At 42.7% G+C, this 23638-nt stretch overlaps 1 protein-coding gene across 1 annotated transcript in view; it reads right to left on the bottom strand.

The window, feature by feature from the left end:
* Positions 1-22170, bottom strand: part of RILP (Rab interacting lysosomal protein) — a 30631-nt gene extending 8461 nt beyond the window's left edge. Inside the window, exons 1-4 of the mRNA XM_075263913.1 lie at positions 21871-22170; positions 7542-7665; positions 7141-7262; positions 1649-1843 (exon numbers count right to left, since the gene is read on the bottom strand). Of these exons, the coding sequence (XP_075120014.1) occupies positions 1649-1843; positions 7141-7262; positions 7542-7665; positions 21871-22140 (711 nt within the window). The 5' untranslated portion in view covers positions 22141-22170. The remainder of the gene's footprint in view (positions 1-1648; positions 1844-7140; positions 7263-7541; positions 7666-21870) is intronic.
* Positions 22171-23638: the final 1468 nt, after the last annotated feature.

Genomic DNA, 23638 nt, shown 5'->3' with positions numbered 1-23638 from the left:
AATTCTGAGAACACATGAGACTTTTGTGTTGAATGTAATTTGTATTTCAGCCGCTATACGGTGTTGGTATAAACTGTACATAGTGACTTTGGGACAGAGGTATTTCAGGTTAATATACTTCGATATACGACATTGTACGAGTTGTTATTTTCCGCCAGTACATGTAAGTTTTGGGCACAGGATACTCTTGAGTAAGCAACATAAAGTCTGGCCCTGTGCATGACAGTTTAGTAACTCCATGTGCCTCTTATTAATAGCAATTAACCCCATCATGTCCCTCACATTAACCCCAGTGTAAGAGTTACTGATAGAGATGAGCGAGTACTGTTGGGATCAGCCGATCCGAACAGCACACTCGCATAGAAATGAATGGACGTAGCCGGCACGCGGGGGGTTAAGCACGCTGGCTACGTCCAAGCGGAAGTACCAGGTGCATCCATTCATTTCTATGGAGCGTGCTGTTCGGATCGGCTGATCCCAACAGTACTCGCTCATCTCTAGTTACTGGTATGTGAGAGACTTGGAGGTAATAATTAAGTATCTTCATTACTGAGGTCTTTTATTATTACCTCCATATGTCTCACATATTAGTAACCTTTATATGGGGCACACAGGGGTTAATATGAGGGACATGATGGGGTTTATTCCTATTAATGTGAGGTACATGGAGTTACTAACACTAAACTAATAACCCCAAATGCCTGACATTAATGAGAATAGGAAGTAAAGGAAGGGAGCTGTGTGTTTTGTACTTTCAGTTTGCTAGCAGCTTCGGCAGGAGCTATCACTATAGCAGGCAGGCAGAGACCTGAGTGATTAAGCTCCACCCCCTGGGTTTCCTGCACCCCTCTCAAAGGGGAGTGTCCTTATGCTTGAGCTCTAGCAGAGACTTCATTTAACTCTTGCAGGTCCTGTGCTGCTGGCATGCCATTGAAATATGGCAGGTGTGCCAGGGGTTGCTGACCTCTGCTGTAGGGGGTAATATGAATTTTGTGGCTTGCTATGGTCCAAAGTGTGTGAGATTGCAGAGATAGTGATGTGAGTTTGGGTTTTGTGGGGGTCCTGGGAAAAACGTATGTGCGCTATTGTGACGAAAAGTAGCCTATTGCGCAATCGAGTGTAGGGACTATGTTTGTGGAAAATTTCAGCCAAATCGGGGTCCAAAGTGTGTGAGATTGCAGAGATAGTGATGTGAGTTTGGGGTTTGTGGGGCTCCTGGGAAAAACGTATGTGCGCTATTGTGACGAAAAGTAGCCTATTGCGCAATGGGGTGTATTAACTATGTTTGTGGAAAATTTCAGCCAAATCGGTCAAGCGGGTTTTGCGTGATTGACTAACAAACATCCGAACACACAAACCCACAAACATCCAAACTCACAAACTTTCACATTTATAATATTAATAGGATAGGATATATCAAGTTACTCGGCTCCTCTTGCTCTATAGCATGGTGCCTTTGGAGTGGACTGCATGTTCGATGTGACAGGTTCCCTTTAAGCATGTGACATTTCAGAAGCATTAAATATAGAATTACAATTTCCAAGTGACTTTGCAGATAGACATACCCCTTGTGCAGTCCTCTGCCATCACTATGTGCAGCTAAACCCTGTTTCTGACTAGATCAGCTCTTACTTACACCAATACTTACCATATTTTTATCAGGGGCTGCTTGGGCTACAGAGACCCTCTGTAACATACAATCCATCTCTTTCTGTCTTCCTTGGAGGAGGCTCTCCAGCTCAGTTTTCCTTTGCAGGGAGCTTTTAAGTTGAGCGTTAACAACAGAGACTTTTCGTCGCAATTCTTCATTCATATTCATGAAACGGTTCAGCTGTTCCTGTAGCTGTAATGTTCGGGGGAAGACAAACAAGCGTCAGCCATATGCAGTGATAACAGTTCTTATAACATGCTTATCTCTTGTGTCACTCTTTACATGGGTCAACAGATACTCCATGGGGAAGTCATCACGGGCGTAGCTATAGACTTAGATCCAGAGGCAAAAGTTCAGACCTGTTCACACCTACCAGTAGTGACCAGTATATACTTCACAGTGGCATCACAGCTATTTCTTGTGGTGTCCAGCTTCTACATTCAAAACTGAGGTGCCAATTACCCCAGTTCGAGATCCGTGAGGGTCTCAGCAGTGGGACACCCACTGGTCAGCAAATTATTCCCGAACCACAGGATTGGGGATAACTTGATGTGGTTGGACAACCTTTTTAAAAGGGGTTATGGAGCCCAAAAGTAGATAAACACATAAACTGGCAAGGAAGACCATAAAGTGAGAAAACAAGGGTGGCTGTTGAACGTGTGAATAACATCAGGGATCACAGACGTCATTATTGGAGCACCAGAACCAGAGATGGACGGAGAAGACCAGAGCCCACCTATGTATGATGTAGATAAGAATAGGTAAGTTACACCTACTATTTGATTTTACAGCCTTTCCTACCTCTGATCGCTTTTCTGGGCAAAAAATAAATAAATAAAAATTATCTTAAAATAAACCCTCCAAAATAAACATATTAGAGGTTTGTAATTCTTTAGAAATCTAATTCAAACAACAAAGATAGTCCTCTCCTCCAGAGAGAAGCAGCGCTAAAAACAAAATAAGGAAAACCACAGTTCATGTCATAACATGTGAATGGTGAGCTGGGGTTTTCCCATATGCGTGATTCATAACAGTCAGGGCGATAACAGTTTATGGCTTTATCACCTTTATGTCCCATAAATGAAAGTAATAGAATCATCTGATCAGTTACAAATATAGGTGATCTATCCCAAGGACTGCTCCATTCTCTGTGTAGCTCCTAAACTGCAGCTTAAAGCTCAGACCCCATTTAAGTAATGAGTGGGCCTCGACAACCCCCCCCCAAAAAAAAAAAAAATAAAAAAAAAATCCTGCGTACCAGCTGATCAGTGGGGGTGTCGGGTTCCCATCAATCTAATATTAATTATCCTTAGGAAACATCAATATTTTTAGTCTGGAAATCCCCTATAACACTACGCAGAGATATACTATATTTATTGGTTAGTATCCCAGGACTATAACACACCAGTACTAGTTGTTCTGTGTAGTGTACTGTAGGTGGCTGCCCCATCACACACACGCTCAGGATATTATGGAACTGAAAAACTGTAAAAATAAAAAATAAAAATACCGTAATAAATAGAGGGCGACATGTTCTCTTTTAGACCCAAATGTTCCAAGAGCGGTTACAAACAGAAACACAATCCGTCTCTATTTACCAGGGTCACAAATAGCACCTATCATGGCTATAGATAGCTTCCTATGATGATGCACTTTCTTATAGACAAGCAGGTGGGTGTCTCACCCTGGCTGACACACACATATACAATATATATATAGGACTACAAGATTGTTTTTGAACTACATTTCATGTAGTTAGGTGACAAATCTAAAAGGTACAGCTTATAGTTAGTAAAGACTTTCTAACCTTTTCTCATACAATGTCAACTGCAATATGATGTGTTATGATCTGCTGTATTTTTCCTTATTAAAGGGGTTTTCTGGGACTAAGAAAATGAGTCTAAAGGCAGGAAATGCTTGTTATATGAATGAGTAAAGGTAACCGAGTACCTCTGTGTGCGTTTGGACCATTTTTACCATTCCACACATTTTCTCATGCACTACTTCTTGGTTTCCGTTTCCTGATTGTGGGAGTGTCAGCGCATTTCCAGGCAGCCCCTCCCAGAATACGCCCACCACACCTCCTAGCAGTTGAAAAAGCCCAATATAATATTTCTGCATGTGTAACTCTGTATACGTATATACACACACTAACTATATATATACATATGCGATTATGCAAATATATAGTATAGTGTAAATGGTATGTGTTTATCAGAAAACCAAGTGTGTTTTTTTAAAAAATGCATGCAGTTTTTGACACCCACGCAGACTTTTAAATGCATGCAGTTTTTGCCGTCATGATGCACACGTTGCTCATCTCCTTCACTTTCCCTGTGCTTCCGCCACAATTCTAGCCCATCCATGCCCATAAAACCCTCCGACCCCTCACAAAAGAATGCCTGTCCAATGTAGACACAGGAGTGACTATTAAAAAATGTGCAATGTGCTTGTCAACCTGCTGCCGTCAACCACTGCGGTGAAACCATGGCTGGCTTGTCTGGTGATCAACCTCCAACTCCACCTGGCTGCTATGGCAGATAAAGTTTATACAAATTCTGCTTTCATTAATGATGACATCACGCTCGTGGTTAGTGCGACTAACACCTGAAGTCATGTGCACAATGTACAGCACGTGATCAGCACCACTAAGGAGGGGATAGTACCAGAGATTATTTCTTCAAAAAGGTAGGAAAATTTTATTTTTAGTTTCAATCAGAAAAGTTAATTTCAGCACTTTTTTTCTTATATTTTTTTAAATCTGGGCCAATAGATACCCAATACACATGCTCTCACTGCTCCCAGCCTGCAGTCGGCCAAACACACTTTAAATGGCAAATGGACCTGCAGAGCGTACAGGACAGATTTATGGTCATTTATAGCTACAAGCTGGCGAAGACATCAGTGTAAAAGTGCATGCCCCAGCAGAGGGTGCGCCTCCTCATAAATGAGGTGCACAATCACCAATGCATTGACACTGTAAAGATAAAGTCTCCCCAATGAATAAAAAAAACATATAGAGATAAAACAAAAAACATAACCTCCAAAAAATGTTCATAGGTGCCACACAGATGCCAAAGCACAGAAATGTACCGACCGATTTTATGGAATAGACTTAGTCAATCTCAGCTTCTTCTATGCTTAGTAGTCCAGTGGCCAGTCCTACTCAATGGCTGACTGCTATTTCTGCATAAAAACAAAGTTTTATCAGAAACACTCCCTACAAAGCTGCACGTCAATCTGTTCAGCTCCTCCTGCCTATGGATAGGACTGTATGTTAATAGTGCCAGGGGGATCTTTTCAGTAGTTATTACCCATTGGTGTCAGTGAGACACTACTAGTCTTAGCAAGTCTAAGCCATTTAATACTGAAGTTTTCTTTGGATTGATATTGTATAAAAAGATCATTTATGGTTCTCACATAAATGGAGAAAGAACAATAGTTTATGCATAGACCTCATTTTAGTATACAGGGAGACGTATAGCACAGATATGGAAGAATTCAGGGTTAAAACAATCGTGCTGAACCCTCAAAAAGGGAAGCTTGTATTAACAGAGATATTTTGAGTGTCAGCAGCATATGTATGACCTTATCAGAGACTGGAATCTGTACAGGTGGGAAGTTATGGCCTTCTTCCAGTTCCCTCCTCCTCCTCTTGCATTATTTATCTCCTTGCAGCAGGGAAACTGGCTTAGCATCAATCCAATTTACAGTACCACCCTTTCTTTGTTGGAGTGTTTTGCTCTTTGGGAGTATGCCTTGAATTGCAGCTTATATCAAGCTTGAAATGTCCCCTAAGGTCACCGCAGCATCCCTATTAGCAGACGAGAACTTAGAAATTTCTATAGAAAGAATACAGACAGGGCGAATGGTCAGGAAGCAGCTTTTTACTTCTTCATTCAATGACCCCCTTATTCATTTAGTTGGCCTAAATCCAGAACACTGACCAGCACGAATACATGTTTTGTACAAATTATGACCCACATTTACTTGCAGCAAAAATTGCCACAATTCAATATGCGTACCAAAATTGCTTTAAAAAAAAAAAAAGGGGAAAAAAAAAATCAATTTCTCTACCATTTATAAAGGACATGAATTCTACCCAAAACTACTATTGGCACAGCAGGCAGTGGTAGAGGTATTATCCTTTTAATAAATGTGGAGCAAACACTTTTAGACTTGCATCAGAAACACCAGACAAACAGGGCACAGAACAGACAGACTTAACAATATGAGCACATAGGTATTATATACGGTTTAGTTTAGTGATCTAAAATAACACTCATTCTCCTCCATCACTTAATCTCCAGCTGATGGCTGAATAGCCGGTGAATGAATGATCACTTGGTAATGCGGACTTACATATTTTAGGTCATATTGGCTGGGAAGAACCTTTTAAAGAAAAAAAAAATATTCTAAATCAAGAGCTTTTGTTTTAGCTGAAAGTTCTATCACCCAGAAGTTTCAAGCATGGTGAGATTGTCATCGGCTAAAAAGAACCTGCCATTTGTTGGCTACATCAATTATTTAATGTTAAATTTCATGTAATGAATATTCGTTTTGGTTGAAATCCGCAGTTTCATCAACTTTAGTCGAATATGTACGGTCACATAATGTGAATGCCTGGCATTTAACAGTACCTGCAAAGTGGATGGGATTCTGCCAAATCTCATCCACATTGCAAAAAAAAAAAAAAGCTGCAGTGGAAATGCCACGATTTCGAAAACTGTCGAGTTTTTGTAAATCGCAGCACGTCAATTATACCTACGGAAATACTGGCGGTTTTCGTATACTGTAGATATAATAGGGGCAGAGGAAAACTCTGGAGACTTTTTTTTGGCTGCAGCTCGCTACGTGAGGCCTTAGCTTAAAGTTGACTATACCACAAGGTGGCCAAGCATGCCACTTTTGTTAGAATCTTATGCGTATGGAGGAACTTGCTGGCTCTGGAGTGGAATTGGGTATTACCTTGCCTGGCCCATTACTGCCAGTGGAATATGGCAATGGCTTATTCCCATCTTCCTATTGAAATACACATTGACATTCGGCCTGGTCATGTCCTGATAATTAGTTTGTAGATGGTAAATTATCTTCTATGGCTTATATTACTCTATATAACTTCCTGTCGTTGCCCTAATCCTATAACCTCCACAATTTACTGCACATCAGTTACGTTCTACCCATCAGAACCCCTCTGATCTTAACCTTCTGTCAACCTACAAATACTTTGCACTTGCAATTAACCTGACTTATAATGTCACAGCGTATGATGACATATATATTATGACAAACTAGTATGTGTATTTATTAGCAAGATAAATGCTTTCCATGATGGCTTATGTCACTGATTCATTGTACAAGTCTGTCACTACAAAGATTGAAAACAATCACCTACAGGACTGGCTCGCCCATAAAGGGGGCACACCTACAAAGTGGTCAATAATTGGAGGATGAGAAATCTTAGACTGAAGTCTAAATCTGGCTCTTACCGCTTCTGTGTCCCTGTTCTTCTGCTGGATCTCATGTGACAATGATCGGATTTCATCTCTCTGTCTGTCCACAACTACTTTCAGCTTTAGCATCAGATCTCGCTCTTCCCTCGCTGCACATTCTTAAAAATATAAAACAAACCGTATTAGTCAATTTACCTAGCAATTGTAATATTCCCAAACACCCCCCCTCCCCCACCACCAAAAAATAAATAAAAAAACATATGGCTGCAGAACCAAAAAATTAAGGCCCATTCAGCTGATAGTCTATACCTTTTAGGCTAGGGGTACACAGTGATTTGGCTGTGACTCTCGCAATCCGACCAAAGATCATTGGGTTGTAAACGCCTTCACAAACGTTAGAGTCACATTGCAACTATCAGAGGATAATCTGCCATTACCTCCCTGTGATTTTGTCTCGGTCAGTTGTACCAGGAGCTTCTGATTCTCTTCACTAAGCTGGGACAATTGGTTCTGAAGGTCGTGTTCTTTTTTTTGAGCTTCAAGCAGCTTCTGCTCAAGATCCTGTATAAAAATACAGAGAAAAGCAAAGTTTAGAAAACCTGTCCAGTACTAATCTGATAAGACTTTGATCCCATCAAGAGTTTTCAGAAAAATACATCTGAACACTTTTTAGTAACTGATTAAAAAGACAAAATGAGTTTTTTTGTGGTTTTTTTTTTTTTTCCTTTCTGATGAGCATTCGAACTACCGTATTTTTCGGACTATAAGACGCACCTAGGTTTTAGAGGAGGAAAATAGGGAAAAAAAATTTTGAAGCAAAAACTGGTAAAATATTTAATATATGGGAGTTGTAGTTTTGCAACAGCTGCAAGGCCACATTGACAGGTGACCCTGCAGCTGTACGGGGATGCATAGAGCGTTTTTTTTGCGGGGCCAGCTGTACTTTTTAGTTATACCATTTTGGGGGATATCTATTGCTTAGATCACTTTGTATTGAAAAAAAACCAGGAGGTGATTTAGAACTTTTATTTATTTCATATTTTTAAAGCTTTTTTTTTTTTTTTACTATTTTATTCCCCCCCCCCCCCCGGGGGCTTGAACCTGCGGTCACTTGATCGCAAGTCCCATAGACGGCAATACAACTGTATTGCCGTCTATGGGACATTCTGTCTATTAGTATTACGGCTGGTCATAGAGACCAGCCGCAATACTAATACAGCCGTGACAGGCCGGGGAGCCTCATTAGGCTCCCGGCTGTCACCCGAACAGGTCGGCTCCTGCGATATCGCCGCGCAGGAGCCGGCCTGCAACTTTACAGGTACGGGGCCAGTGGGGACCGGCCCTGGGGGAGAAGGGGCCGCAGATACTGACCCGGCATCCGCTGTACTAGAGAGGCGGATGCCGGCACGGGATAGACGCCGGGGCCTGAGACATCGCTGCCCTGCATGAAGCCAGCGGCAGGGGCATGGAGGAGCCCCTGCCGCTGCTGGCTTCATGCAGGCAGAGGAGCGCAGCGATGTCTCAGGCCCCGGCACCTGTAATGGCGTCTATCACTTGCCGGCTTCCGCCTCTCTTACAGCGGATGCCAGGCGCCACCTTCAGACTATAAGACGCACCCTTCTTTTCCCCAAAAATTTTGGGGAAAAAAAGTGCGTCTTATAGTCCGAAAAATACGGTACATTGCAAAAACACATCATCATGTGAATAGAGCCTTAAGGCTGAGGCCCCACGTTATGGAAACGCAGCTTTTTCTGTTGCAGATTTTGCTGTGTTTTTTTGAGCCAAAGGCAAGAATGGCTACAAAAGCAATGGGAAACATATGATAAGTTCTTATAAGTCTATCTTCTGCTCAATCTACTCCTGGCTTTGGTTCAAATTTGGCTCAAAAAACTGCAAAAAAAAAAGAAAGAAAAAAAAACTGCGTTTCCACAATGTGGTGCTTTAGCCTAAAAGGGTTTTCCCATGAAAGAAATGCATAAAGGTCAGATAGAGGTGGTTCCCACCTCTGAGACCGCTGCCTATAGCTAAAATTAACCCTCCAGGCTCCATTCTCCAGCTCTTACCTGACAGCAACCTTGACAATCAACTGTCCGTGATGATTGAGCTTATGGAAACATCACAGCTCTCAGAGCTATGCCATTTTCTATCCCATAGAAGTGAATGGGAGCTATAAAACTACATAGCTCACTATTCTACATGGTTACTGTAACTACTGTCTATGGGAGTAATGGAACCAGTGCAGCATTCTGAGTTACTCCATCTATAAACCCAACCATCGAGGACTTCCTGTCAGAAAGGTCGTAGTAAGGGAAGAGCCAGTGGAGGGAGCCTGAGGGGGTTCAATTTAGCGATAAATGTGAATCCCAGAGGTGGGACCTGCATCGAGACATTTTAGTCTTTTTGATAGGAAATAGACTAATATTTGTTGGCAGAATCCAGCAATGTATGCGATAATGCTCCCAGAATGTCCATGTGACTCCCCCCCCCCCCCCAAAAAAAAAAAAAAGGAGAGATCACAAGAATAATCTACAGATCTCCTGAGTGCCTCCATATACAGACCTCCCCCATTTCTGTGCTTTGCTCCCCTCTTGGGTACAGCCACAATGTCCTAACTTTAAAATAAAAAACAGCACCGAACCTTGCATACTGTAGACTAATATGGTTTCAATTAGACAACCATAAACATGAGGAAATAAGTGGTGAGTCTCTCACCTTTAGGGGTTGTGTGAAATACACAACAACCAGGGGCAACACAGTGGCTCAGTGGTTAGCACTACAGTCTTGCAGCGCTGGAGTCCTGGGTTCAAATCCCGCCAGGAACAACATCTGCAAGGAGTTTAAATGTTCTCCCTGTGTTTGCGTGGATTTCCTCCCATTCTACAAAGACATACTAATAGGAAAAAAAATAAATAAAAAGAAAAATGTACATTGTGATCCCTATATGGGGCTCACAATGTACATAAAAAAATAAAATACATGACAACCATACAAATATGTCACCCTAGATTTAGAGTTAAAAGACCTGGAGGCAGCCGATGCCAAAAACGGCGTCACTTGGACAACGTAAATAGCAATAGGTTTTTTGGTCTCTCTCTATAATGTCCCAACTTTGTCTGCGGTGGCAACCTGGAGCAAAGGAAAGTGAAAGAGTACATTGGAAGATATTAGCATATGAACATGGTTTAGGGATCTGTAAAGTGATATTTGGTGTTTATAAACAAGAGGCATCTGTTATGGGGTTTGACCATTAAGTTTTAAGGGGTCTGGACTGGGTTCTCTCAGTTTATGGGACTGAATCTGTGTATATATATATATATATATATATATATATATATATATATATATATCTGTATTTGTTTAGAGGTTTGGGGCAGGACTCTGCATGGGGTCGGGTCTGTGACCTATGTTCATTTTAGAATCTGCTGAATAGGGGCATAAGTCAGATGAAAAACAGACTGGCATATGAATATGCAGACATGAAGCCGAACAATTGTCCCTTGTCTAAAGTCAGCAAATATGCTGCGATATCCATTTAGTTAGTGTATCCATGTACAATGCAAATTTCACAACAAAGATAGCAATGTGTAAACATGTGATATGTATCAGCATGTAATATGTATAGAACACAGCAAATCCAAGGAGGTGACAAAGAATGAAAAGAATGTGAATCAAGGGATATGCCGTATATTACTTCCAACTCTCTGGAACAACTAAGCCCATCACCCCTTTAAGTGGCCGCGATGTTGGGTTAGTGGTTCATTAAATTTTCATTAAGAAATTTGAAGGGACAATAATATGTCAAATAAAGAGTTGCAAGATCTTCCTACTCTTTTTCCATAGGAATATAAGAAAAATATATGTAATTTGCTTTGAAAATAAAGGCTGGGCGGCTGCAATACCCGAATACAGTCAGATCAGACATCAGGGCTGTGGAGTGTAGCCTAGAAAATAGTCAAGGAATTGCACAAGCATAAATATTGTATCTTCCTGCATGAGGAAGAGAATCAGGTGATTTTCTATAAAGATGTTTAAAAGGTCTTTAAAGATAAGAATACAGGTTACTATGTATTACAGTAGGTGTTGCCAGAAGGCTTGTACACAACCTACTGTAAGGTGAGCAATAAAATGAGTAATGTCCGATAAGAAAACATTTTCTCGGTAAAGGATGGTCGCCATATCCCTACATGATCTGTTTGGTTAATCAATAACATCCAGTATAGCCATTTTCAATTACATAAAAATAAACATTTTTACTTTCTATACGTATCTATGTACATATCAAGCCTGGAAGAAACCCTGTCACAAGGTGAAAAATCAGTGTACAGCATAGTGAATGAAAGACAAATACCTGCAAAGTCATGAATGACAAGTCTTATACACAAGCAAATATCTTCAGAGGAAGTTGTGGAAACAGTGTCTCAATAACAAGGCACAATTCAATGCCGGTTACATACACAGAAAATAAACTCAGATCGAAAAGGACACTAGTCTGACTCTTGCAATCAATGAAGGAGATACAGTTAAACGGAGGCCATCACAGGAACAACTCACTGTGTGTTAGTGAATTCAGTGTGGTACAGCTAAACCTTGCCACTAAGGTCACATAAATGAAGACCAGACAGTAGCTCATTTATAAAAACTACAAAAACTAATTATTATTACTATAGAGGACGGTTCACAGACGGTCAGCAGACTTTGATTCATTGTCTCGTACAGGCATATTGTCACGTGTTATCTCGTGCACCATACTATAGCATGAAGGATGTAAAGGAGAACATTATCAGTATACCACCAGGATACGCCTGCATAACAGGAAACAGCTAAGACAGACTCAAATGAGAAAATTGAGGTAGTAAACAAGTGAGATCTCCCAATGGTTCAGAGAAAGCTGGCTCTCTTCAAAGGGTTAGATCAGGGGCCCTCAAACTGCGGCCCGCCAAGTACTTCTGTCTGGCCCCGCCGACAGGCGTGCATTTATAATGAAGCTCCTGGGGAGCTCAGGCCAGGCCATGGAGCGCACTTCACTTTACCTATTGGAGGGCACCACTACCGATGTCTGTGTGACCTGCTCTGCCTCCAGCCCACTGTTTGAAAAGTTTGAGGACCCCTGGGTTAGATCAATCAATGTCTGATTCAAGCCCATCACACCTCTGAGACCTACACCTATATCCAAAATGGGAGATCCCTGAGCCCAGTGCTGATGGTGACCGATCACAGATGCTTGATTGTTTGCAACTCCCTCGAACTTTGCACATGGGCAGATATGGTGCCTACTGGCCAAAAAAATAAATAAAAACATAAAAAAGGAGCCTTTATTTCTAATCAATAAGCAGACCATCAAGTTAAGAACTCCAACAAATCTAACATTCATGTTAGAAGAGATTTCCGATCAGAGAAAAGAAAGTGAAACTGCTATAAGGGAAGAAAAATACAGAACAATGATGACGTCAGTAAGCTGTGCGGAGAATAGAGGTGGGGAGGTTGTTTTTCTAACTAGACACCCATTAGATCCCCTTCCAGAGAGGTCTCATGCCAAAATATTAAGAATCATTTTATGAGGAGATCTAGAGAGAGACACTATGGAAATCTCTTGAGAAAGTTTGCAATAAATGGACCCTAATAGGAGAGAAGAAAAATCTAAAATGATCTAAATCCATCTGATGTTGGCCAAACAAGCTATTCCTTCTGATCTCCTACACCCCATACACATGCACACTTGGCTCATCCCACCTTGCATTTCTTCTCAATGGAAAGAGAAGATTAGGCTGATGTCATATATCTCTGGCAGCACTTTCCAAGAACAAAATGATCAGACAGATTGAAGAAAACAAAAAAACAAGAAAAATTGTGTGATCTTATATCTGCCAGACATTTAACTTGAGGGAGTTAAGGACCCCATACACACTGGATGGTCGGCAGAGTCGGCAACATTCATCCTCCTGTGTATGGTCACGGTCAGATTTTTATAAGTCACAGTTTAGGACTTCATTTTCAGGCTGCTGGAATTAACCAGATATTATTAAATAAGTGTTAGAATTATTTTAATGCACTTTTAGTATCGATATTTCAGGTTTCCTAGCTTGAAGGTAGCTCTCATCCAGTATAAACTTTTATAGTTGGATAAGAATCTGCCATGTGACAGAAAGCTTGTTACATGAGACAGCTCCAATAAACCATTTACACCAGTCACTCTAAGCAGAGTATTATGGCCTATATGACATGTACTGATGTGTCACCATCCTGGCAGAAGGCCCACATCTGACCCCAAGATGAGGAACTTACTACAGGACTGAAACTTACACATATTAATAATGTCATCCAGTGTAACAGAAGGATGTGCTACCATGCAATATAAGTTTTAGGAACTTCTTACAGTAAGAATTGCATCACGTCCTTCTTTCAGGAAAATCCCAAGTGTAAATACGCCTTGGTGTGAAGAAGGGAGAGGAGGACGATGGCGTTTCCCCTTCACTTCTGTTAACACAAGAAGAAGTTATTCAGATGGAAGTTTCAGAAATATATTTTCTATTCTGTCCTTCCAGCAAAAATCAATGTAGTCCAGAGAAACTCTGGGGTTCCCTGACCAGGCGTTCTTGGGGACAAGGCAACAACAAGACCTGTTACTTTTACAATAGGGATAATTGATTTCCACCCGCCCAAAAATGCTTTGCAAAGCAGTGACTGCCAGTGTATCTGACCCAAATGATACGAATGGAAAGAGCCATAGAAACAAACGGTACATATCGGAGCAGATTTTCATTTTTAATGTCAGCCTCCAGGTTCCCTGTCAGGGCAGAGTGTGCAGGTCATTTATGTTTGCCAAGCTATGGCCAGTGGATGACACAATGGATCTATGTGCTCATTAGACTGCAAGCACTAATGGCAGATACTGATATGTAGAGGAGAGGCAAGATGGCTACCACAACCCAGAGATGGGTCAAGGGTGTATATAAGGCCTTGTCTGGTCTCACTACCACTATAGGATTCAGTCTACTTTTGACGAAAATGTTTGGGATTTGGAGCCTATCCAATTGATTATGCTTGAAAAGACCTAGTGTGACTTATGAGCCTTGGCAATCTGTCATCTTTATACACGTGCAGCCACTTCTTATAATTCTATGCCTGGAAGCCTCGAGATCACTTGAGAACTGTAATGCACAACCATGGCTACAAAATTAGCAGATAAAGTAACCTATTGTCCTTTATATATGGGAATTACATAAACAGCCATGTCCAGCTTGTTCTAGGATTCATCACCTATAACAAATTCACATCTATGGTGGGTAAACCACTTTAAGGGCTGGTGTAAGGTACAATAGGGATGCAATAATGAACTAGGCACACCAGAGTCTTGAAATCACAAAGTACTTGCCTTATGGTAAGTAATGATGAACCCCATCATGCTTCAGCCATAGAGGAGGACATAAGATGTCAAGGGATACATTTAGGGTTTTATTAGTTAGTAAAAGACAGGAACCATCCAAAGATTTGGGGCATTTTTTCACAGTCTCCTTTATTGCCTTTCAATAGGGTCACTTAAGCTAGTCACACATTAGATTAATGCTGGCCAAAGCCACCGACCATCTAATGTATACCTACAGCCAAGACTGTGAATGGCCATCTCTAATGTCTATTAGTGTTTTACCAATGAGATGAGTATTCAGAATGGTTCTTCAAACATTAAAACTATACCACTAAAATAGTCCATTGAACTCTACAATATAAAATCAGAAAAGAAACCATTAAAGTGCTGGGTAGTTGATACTACTATACTAATATTTATAGTTTTTTTGTTAGATCATCTTCACATAATAGTACATCAAGTTGTTTAGGAAGGAAAAAAGATAATGGAGAGCATGTCAAAAACATGTTATCTAACATACGGGCCTGTAAGCTTTCTGTCTAAAGTAAGTGAATACCGTAATAACAGTGGGAATCCTATAGTGAGTACTACAATTCAGAGACATAGGATACCAATTTACCGTGCAACATGTACACTTGCCCGGAGGGAACAATGCATGCATTGAATTTTACATTTCTGAGACAACCCCTAGTAATTGACTCCTATGGAAAGCAGGGTATCAATCTGCTCTGCAAGATCAATACAACCATCAGTTGAGAGTTGTTATCTCTGAACAATGTTTTGAGGTCTACATGCGCCCGGGGTGACACATTGTGAGCATCTGTTGACCTCTGTACCATCTGGCATGATCTTTTAGCTTCTAATTATTGCGACCCAGTCATAACAGATCAAAGTACATTATAGAAGATACTTCAGGAGACCAATAAAATAATCTCAGGTAAGTGACTATCATGTGACAATAAATCTAGTTCTATTGTGGTAGCCCCTCCACAACACTAGTGTAGCCCATGAGGGCCCATTACAATGCATCTGTGGAGCACAAAGCGGTCTCCTGTCCTGAACACCTTTGCCCTTAACTGTACCGATTCAGTGGAACAAAAGTCTCAGATATGAGAAGTATTAGTATTGGTAGGTATTAGTATGGGGTTTGTTCTTGAAAATGGTGACTCAAACAGAGCTGAGTAACTTTTTGTATACAGTGGTTAAAAGGGTTTTCCAGGACTCATGTCATCAATATCTGATCTTTGGGGGTTTGACACCCAGGAACTCCACAGATTAGGCCTTACTGACTGACCAGATATTGATGGCCTATTCTAAGGATAGGTTATTGATATGCAAGTCATGGGAAAACCCCTTTAAGCTCTATTTACATGACACCAAATAGAAACAAGAATAAACAGATCTGTCAGCAGCAGCTAAATGACACAGGAGCGTTCACATTGTAGTATAACAAGCACTTGGTCAACATATTGTCCAGAATTCTAACCACTGGCCACGTAACAAACTTTACATTGCATTTTTCCCCAGTAGATTTCAAGGGGCTAGGGTGGTAGGAACTAGACATTAACAGAAAACCAAAGATTTGCGTATGGTCATTGATCACATACAGTATAGATCATGTCTTCAGCTTTGTCAGCTATAACATGTATATATCTATATGTACACAAAACCAAGCAAGCAAAACTACTGCCCAAGCAAACAGTAATCCAGCACAGCAGTGCAATGCCTTACCCCTGCTATGCTCGGATGGGTAGGTTTAACCCCATCATTTCTGTCCCACATGTGGACATTTAAACTTAAAGTTATTGAAATCAATAATTGACGTTTATAAAAGGAGAGTAAGGGCTAGTTCACACAGGGCAAAATGGTCAGGCTTCTGCATCAAAATCCTGCCATCTCCCATTGAAATCAATGGGAGCCGGCCATTTCCTTTTTGCGTGAGCTGTTTGTTCCCACTCGCAGAAAAAAGAAGTGAGCTGCCCTTTCTTCAGGAGGATTCCGCGGCTGATTCAACCGCGGCATCACCCTCCGGACTAGGCCCATTCATTTGCTCCTAATTGGAAGCGGAGAGCCGCAACAGGATGTGTTATTGTGGAACCCCTTGTGAACCAGCCCTAAGGGTAAGTTCACAATGAGTTTTTTTGACCACTGAAAAAATCTGCTTCAAGAAACAGGAAGCAGTTTTTTCACTGTCTTCAGTGTGATGTGTTTTTTTGTTGCATTTTTTCCCTCCACAGAGGAATGGGCCTGGATAATTCATTAAAAAAAAAACAGAATAAGTTTGGCAGGATTTTTGCAAAATCGCTTAGAAAAAATAAATGTAAGAAAAAATCACATTGCTTTGTTGTTTTGTTTTTTTTAACCACCTTCCATTCATTTCTATTGAGTTTCAAGATGGATTTCACCTGATAATAGGGCATGAAGCTTCTATTTTCCACTAGCTGAAAAAAAATATCAAAAGGAAAAAATCCGCTATTGACTCCCATAGTCATGGGAATGGGAGACGTTATTTGAGGCAGATTCCATCTGAAAGTCTGTGTGCAAAAATCTCTTGTTTGAACATACCCCAGTACTAGGAAAGCAATATATTATATGAAGAGGTTTATGCTCATATAGCTGTTAAGGTCTCTCCAGACCAGGATGCTATACTAGAGCATGCAAAATGATATCATGATGGGGAAGCAAATCCAGAGACAAATGTGATCTCATTTATGGACACGCAAGGAATAGACGGTGAGTCGCAGCCTCATTTCCCTCCTATTCTTCCACATGTCAGAGCAGGTCCTGTGTTACTTATATAGGTTAATGTAGCCAAAGCTTATCGTATTCCAGATGGCATCTAATGATACGGTCTGGCAGCAGTACAAGTCTCATAGTAATAGGACATAGGCCTGGCAAATACATGCCTGATAGAAGAACAGTCTAGGCCAGCACCATGCTGCCTTCCTTTTACTTTCTGTTACACAGTCTATTTTTATCTGTGACCTTCTGATCGGCGTGGCAGTAGAAGAGTCACAAGAGAACTACTACACATTTACTGTTATCTTGGGAACCAAACTTGTGGGACAACAAGGATAGCAAGTTCCTGAAATTTCTCAGCAAACCCATGAGCAGGGACGGTCAAGTAGCTTGTAGCAGCCTGTATTCTGCCTATGGCATCGTGCTTAGATTACTAAAGCTCCACTGCTTTATGAGATCACCTGCTCATGAAGGAAACAAAGACATTTTACAAGGAAAGGTATGCAATTTGCCTATTATAGAGTGGTAGGTACTACAGAGAGGTACACAAGCATGACAGTTACAGAACAGACCGGGAACTGATGCATATAAATAGGCCTATCCTGACTGTATTTAACTGATCACATCTCTGGAAGTAACACAGACATATATATGTTGAGTGGCCAAGAAACAACTGTTTAACCCTTTTCTTGCCAAGCAGGTAGCGCTACATCCTCCCAGGGTGTCACTTGTCTAGCCGAGGATGTAACTACGTGCTTACTTTATACCCCTATCTCAGGACTCGTTTGGGCTATGAAGATAATTTTAGATTCATTTTAAAGAGGAGACTCTCGTGTTTAAAATGATACCAAGGTCTTCATGTTAACCCTTACAGTGCCAAAGCGATTCAGTGTTAAAAACACCAATGAGATCTCAATCCTCAATAAAGATCTCAATTCCTGACAGCGTTTTTAACAGTGATTCGCTCAAAATCTGTAAGGGCTATTATGAAGAACTTCTCATCTTTAAAATGAATCCAAAATTATCTTCATAGCCCATACGAGTCCTGAGATACAGGACTTTAAAGTGTCCCCCCCCCCCCCTCCTGACTCAGCAAGCATCTTGTGAACTGTAACAGGAAGGAAGGGGGGAGCCCTGCAGCGTGCACACAGACAGAGCAAGCAATCTGATCTTTGTGCACAACCTGTATGTGACCCCAGGAGGGGGGGGGGGGGGGGGGAGAAGGAGCTTCAGTCTCTATTTCCCCCCTCCTGTCAATCAGGGCACTTACAGGTATAATATAATTCCCCCCTGAGCTTTACTAGTGGGGTTTTCTTATGTTATACCCCCCGAACATAACCAGGAGGTTTATTGGCACTGTGACCCAGACGTTCACCATTGTCCAGGTCACAGCACCAAAAAAAAAGTTGCACCAAACACTTACACAACATATACACAAAATCATGAATAAAGTTAGCATTTCACCCAATCCCTGTCTTGTCCATACCTGAGCTTTCTAGAGTAAAATACGTCTCTAGCGGGCCTGCTAGCAGAAGTACAGTAAGTACTTCTGCAGTTTGAAATGAACAGCATTGCCACACTCCCGCTATGAGCGTGGCGATTCTGCAGCACGGCACCCACCCCGGTGTCTATATGCTGGGTCCGGATGCTGGGTATGTAACTATAAGGGCGCCGCTCTGCTTCAGAGCGGTCGCCATACCAACCGGCACCTCCGCTGTAACTTTTACAGCGGTAATGCCGGAGCTCCCTGCAATCAGAGATTGCAGGCATGAGCCCTGACATCTCCACTGTAAGTGTTACAGCGGAGATGGTCTCCGATGATGTCCTGGTCTGAGGGGTTCAAGCAGGTGCCGCCATGCTGCTGGAGGGAGGAGGGAGCGGGTGTGACCGCTCTCTCAAGGGCGATTCTGAAGATAGGAACTGCATCCGGCCGCCGGCAGAAGCACTTCTGCCGGGGATTCCCCTAAGCGCTTCTGCCAACGTCCGGCTGCAGTTCCCCTTCAGGTCCGGCCGGCTGGAGATTCCCAAGAGCGTTCCTGCTGGGGATTCCCCTCAGAGCTCCTGTAAAGGCTCCCCGGCTGGCAGTGCTTCTCTTTTGACAAGTTTTGCAATGTATTGCAATGCTTTATTAGAACTTGTACACCCATGCGCCAATGAGAGTAAGATGGATGGTTTCTCCACTCTCACAGGGACCTGTCTGAGGACCAGCTGGTTCCAGATGGAGTTAAAGCCACATAGGCTAACTTTAGCTCCATCTTTCCGCTTGTTACAGCAGCCATGTGTCTCTCTATCCCTTCTTGGGCTTGGTCGCTCTTAGGCCTCACATGGTTTCCTGGCAGAATCCTCTGGCAGCAGTCTAGGCTTCAAATCCTTCTCCGGCATGTCTCTCTGAATCACATGCCACGTTGCGCACATTTCCCACTGCACCCTACTACTCTTAGATATTTTTTAGATGCGCCTACCTAAAACAAAGCCACTAGTTCACTATGCCCACCATGATGGGCAGCGCAATGGCCTCTGCTAACTGGCATGTCTTAGGGATGGCATACAGGAAACTTCCTGCTTTTATCCATCAATACATAGTTGGCAACACTGCAGGGTCAGCAGTTCCCAGCTCCCATGGGGTCAGATGCGTAAAAGAACAATTTAATGTAGTACACACACACTTAAAGACATATACATATTTGGTAAGGGGGCACATGTACCTCCTATGGTAACTGGCAGAACTACCTGCAGTATGTAAGGTAAAATATAACAGTAGAAGGCAGGAAGAACCCTTGATCCACAAGCACTGTTATAGCAGGTGCTTCAAGTGTTTACAGAGGGCATGGCGTGGAGGTCAGGAAGATGAAGGAATGCACATATTATTATACTGGCAATGTAGATCAGCAAGAATAGTCTGAGGACTACCATAAAGAGGTTATGTTGAATTACTGTATATTTACTGGCCTTCTATACACTCCTTGTTGCTAAATGAGGGGTCAAAGACTTATGGGTAATGGAAGCCAGATGGGCAGGGACCAGACACAGACACCGCACTGAACAGCGGATTTGGCTGGATGAAGCTGTATACAAGATGCACGGCTGGAAGCAGTAGTAGTAGTAGTATAAAAGTGAATGGGGACAGAGCTGCAGTTCCCTGGCACAACGCTACAATGTACGTTCATTGGAAGGTGCCACAGCTACAGTGTATGGAGCTGTATACAGTGTATTGACACTGTATACAGCTCCATACACTGTAGCACCTGGATACTGCAGCTGTGCTCCCATTCACTTAGATAAGAGTTGCTGGATGTTGGAACCCTACCGATCTGATATTGATGCTTTTGATTCCACTCCTAGAATTTACATGCTGCATCTTAGCCTAAGGCTAGGTTCACATTTACATCTGAGTTTTTGTTAGAGACTCTGCTGCAGAAACCGACGAAAATTGGCAGAGAAAAGTCCTGACCGGAGGACTTTTCTCTCTGATGGTCTCAGTATAAAAAAGCGGAGATTTGGGCAACATGATGGCTCAGTGGTTAGCACTGCAGCACTGGATTCCTGGGTTCAAATCCCGCCAGGAACATCTGCAAGGAGTTTAAGTTCTCCCCATGTTTGCGTGGATTTACTCCCAAAGACATAATGATAGGATTAAAAAAAAAAAAAAAAAAGTACATTATGATCCCTATATGGGGCTCACAATCTACATTAAAAAAACAAAACAGAGACTGGACAGACACCATTAAAGTCTTTGGGGTCTGCAGGCAACTGCTATTTTAGGTGTCTGGCACTCCCACAGCTACAAACAGATCAGGCAGACTGAAATCCAACATAACCAATCCCTCTTTCTGCTTTAATGGGCCGTAAAATTTAGGTCATGTTCTATTTTTGTTAGTTTCTTGGCTCCCTGAATATGTTGAAATCTACGATGGATCCGTGAAAACAGACGTCCCTTAGGTACAAAACAGATGTGAAAAATGTAAATATTTCACAGCCGTTTGCACAATGTTCGTGTAAGGCCCAGCCGTAGGTTTCTGTCCTGTGGGGGCTCCTGCAGCAGTTTCAGCTACAAATTTTGGCACAATTTTCTACAGTATAATACAAGGGTAGAGGGTAACAAGCGCCTTCTCATGAAGACTCTGCAGCGGGTAAATCTGAAGAAGTCAACGTGAACCAAAAGATGTCAGACCGACCTTGTAAACCTGCATCATTCTGGCCAGGGTGGTCCCTACAGTTCCCACCACTTCCTGTTATCATAGATTTATGAGGACTTGTCGCTCACTGCTCAGGGGTCACATTATTACCCCTTTATGTTCCTCTGGCAGAAAGATGGAAAATACAACGGCAATGTGAACAGAGACTTACTCAGATTTGGGGGAACAAAGGGACCCCTTTAAACTCTGAGCAAGGACTTGCCAATACTTGTCTTCTTACAGTCTGGGGTAATTGCTGAGGTCTAGGGCACCTGCTTTTCAGTAGTGCAGTCTGATCATCCAGGTACCATTGTCGCGTTGGAAATGTGACGTTCACTATAATGTCGCAGTAGTCTGCAGCAGTGTCGGCAGCGACAGATCAGACTCATGACGGTAAGTGAGAAGGCTCCACAACAGTTCACACTGGACGATACACAAATACACGCTGGCACTTATAGTTCCACACGGCACACTGTAGATAGGACTTACCGGTGCGGGTCGCTCGTCTCTGCCCATGTGCATGCTCTGTACGGCCCGGATCAGCAGTTCATGCTCCGGTGGGCCGCGTTCCCTCCCGGTTGCCGCAAAGCCCTCCAGCAGCTCCAGAACACGCACCACCTGCGGGACCACCCCGGACACCGACTCCGGTCCGTACTGCTCGGTCAGCTTCTGTAGTTCAGAGCCCAGGCTCTTGGCCATACTGTACACATCGTCCAGTGACAGAGAGCCGGGGCCCCACAGCCACACTGGAGCCTCCATCCCGCCACTGTCCTCTACTGCCCGCAGCCACAGCTGTCACATAGGAGGGAAGCCTAGCCCCGCCCACAAATAGCACGACACCCACTGAGTGAACTATTCGCCGCCCCGCCCACACGGGAGGACCGCCCACTGACCGACCTTCGGCTTGTTGGCGCTGCACGTCCCGAGCATAGCCAGTGATCCACCTAGTTGCAGGATTAAAGCATCAGGGATTATTTTAGAATGGTCACCTGGGCTCACAGATACAGCAGAGGATCCGTAAAACACGTACATGTATACAGAAATGGCGAAGCTGTAGTATAGTCATACACATATTAGCATGCCTCCCAACTTTTGAACAACAGAAAGAGGGAGAAAATGTGCGGTGCGCATAGTGCGTCGCAGCAAATTTAGCCCCGCCCACTTTATGTTGACTCCGCCCATTCTCATTTTTTTTTTTTCATGTCCCCTGACACAGTATAATCCTCCTACAGTCACCCGTACATTATATGTCCCCACATTGTAATGTCCCCCTTCCAACTGTCCCACAGTATTAAGTCCCATTCCTGGTGCCCCAGTTTAAACATGAAACTGGATCAGCTGGAGGGGGACATTAGCAATGGGGGTAGTTGGAGGGGGCAATAAATAAATGGCGGATGAAGTGGGACATTAAACAGTGGGCAACTAGAAGCAGACATTAAACCGTAGGGATAGCTGGAGGGTGATATTAAACTGGGGGCAACTAGAAGCAGACAGGTGCCCCTCCAGCTCCTCCCACGGTTTAATGCCCTCTCCAGTTGTCCTCCAGTTTAAGTGCCCCCTCCTCCATCTCTGCCCCCATGACAAACACAGACAAGACACACACACACACTCTCTCTTCATCCTGCATCTCAGATCCCCCCTTCCTTCTCAGTACCTTACACAGATCTCTTCTCTCTTCACTGCACGGGACACTGACATGCCCACCTAGTCACGTGACCGTGTGATGTCACACAAGGTCCTTTACAAGTGTGACATCACCGCAGCCTCTTATCTGTTATAAGTGCAGGTGGTGATCGGAGGAATGATTGATCAGTAAATCATTAAAGGGACATAGCGGGACATGTAGGGAGCGGCGTGGGACAGCGGGACAGGGGCAGGAAAGCATGAGTGTCCAGCGGAAATCGTGATGGTTGGGCGGTATGTATTAGGGCAGGCGAAGTGTCCGTGCAAAATTAGATTATATAATGGGCGCCCTTATCAAAGCTATACAGACAGGGATGCTTAAAGGGGTATTCCCATGTACATAATTATTTTTAAATTTGTAGATAATTTAAAGTTAATAGCTGGGCTCCTGACAAGTCCCAGACCATAGATAGTTTCTGCATATGTGGTCGTATCCATTGGCAACCGATCAAGACAACAGAGTGTCACCACTAAGATGGTTAGAGGAAATCTTTAAAACACTGAAGAATTTTTAATTACTTATAGTTGCAAAAATGTTTAACTTTTAATTATCTACAAATACCGTATTTTTCGG

Source organism: Leptodactylus fuscus, chromosome 2 (genome assembly GCF_031893055.1).
Source record: "Leptodactylus fuscus isolate aLepFus1 chromosome 2, aLepFus1.hap2, whole genome shotgun sequence".
In the NCBI taxonomy this organism is placed as follows: Eukaryota; Metazoa; Chordata; class Amphibia; order Anura; family Leptodactylidae; genus Leptodactylus; species Leptodactylus fuscus.
This window is presented reverse-complemented; position numbering and strand designations above follow the sequence as displayed.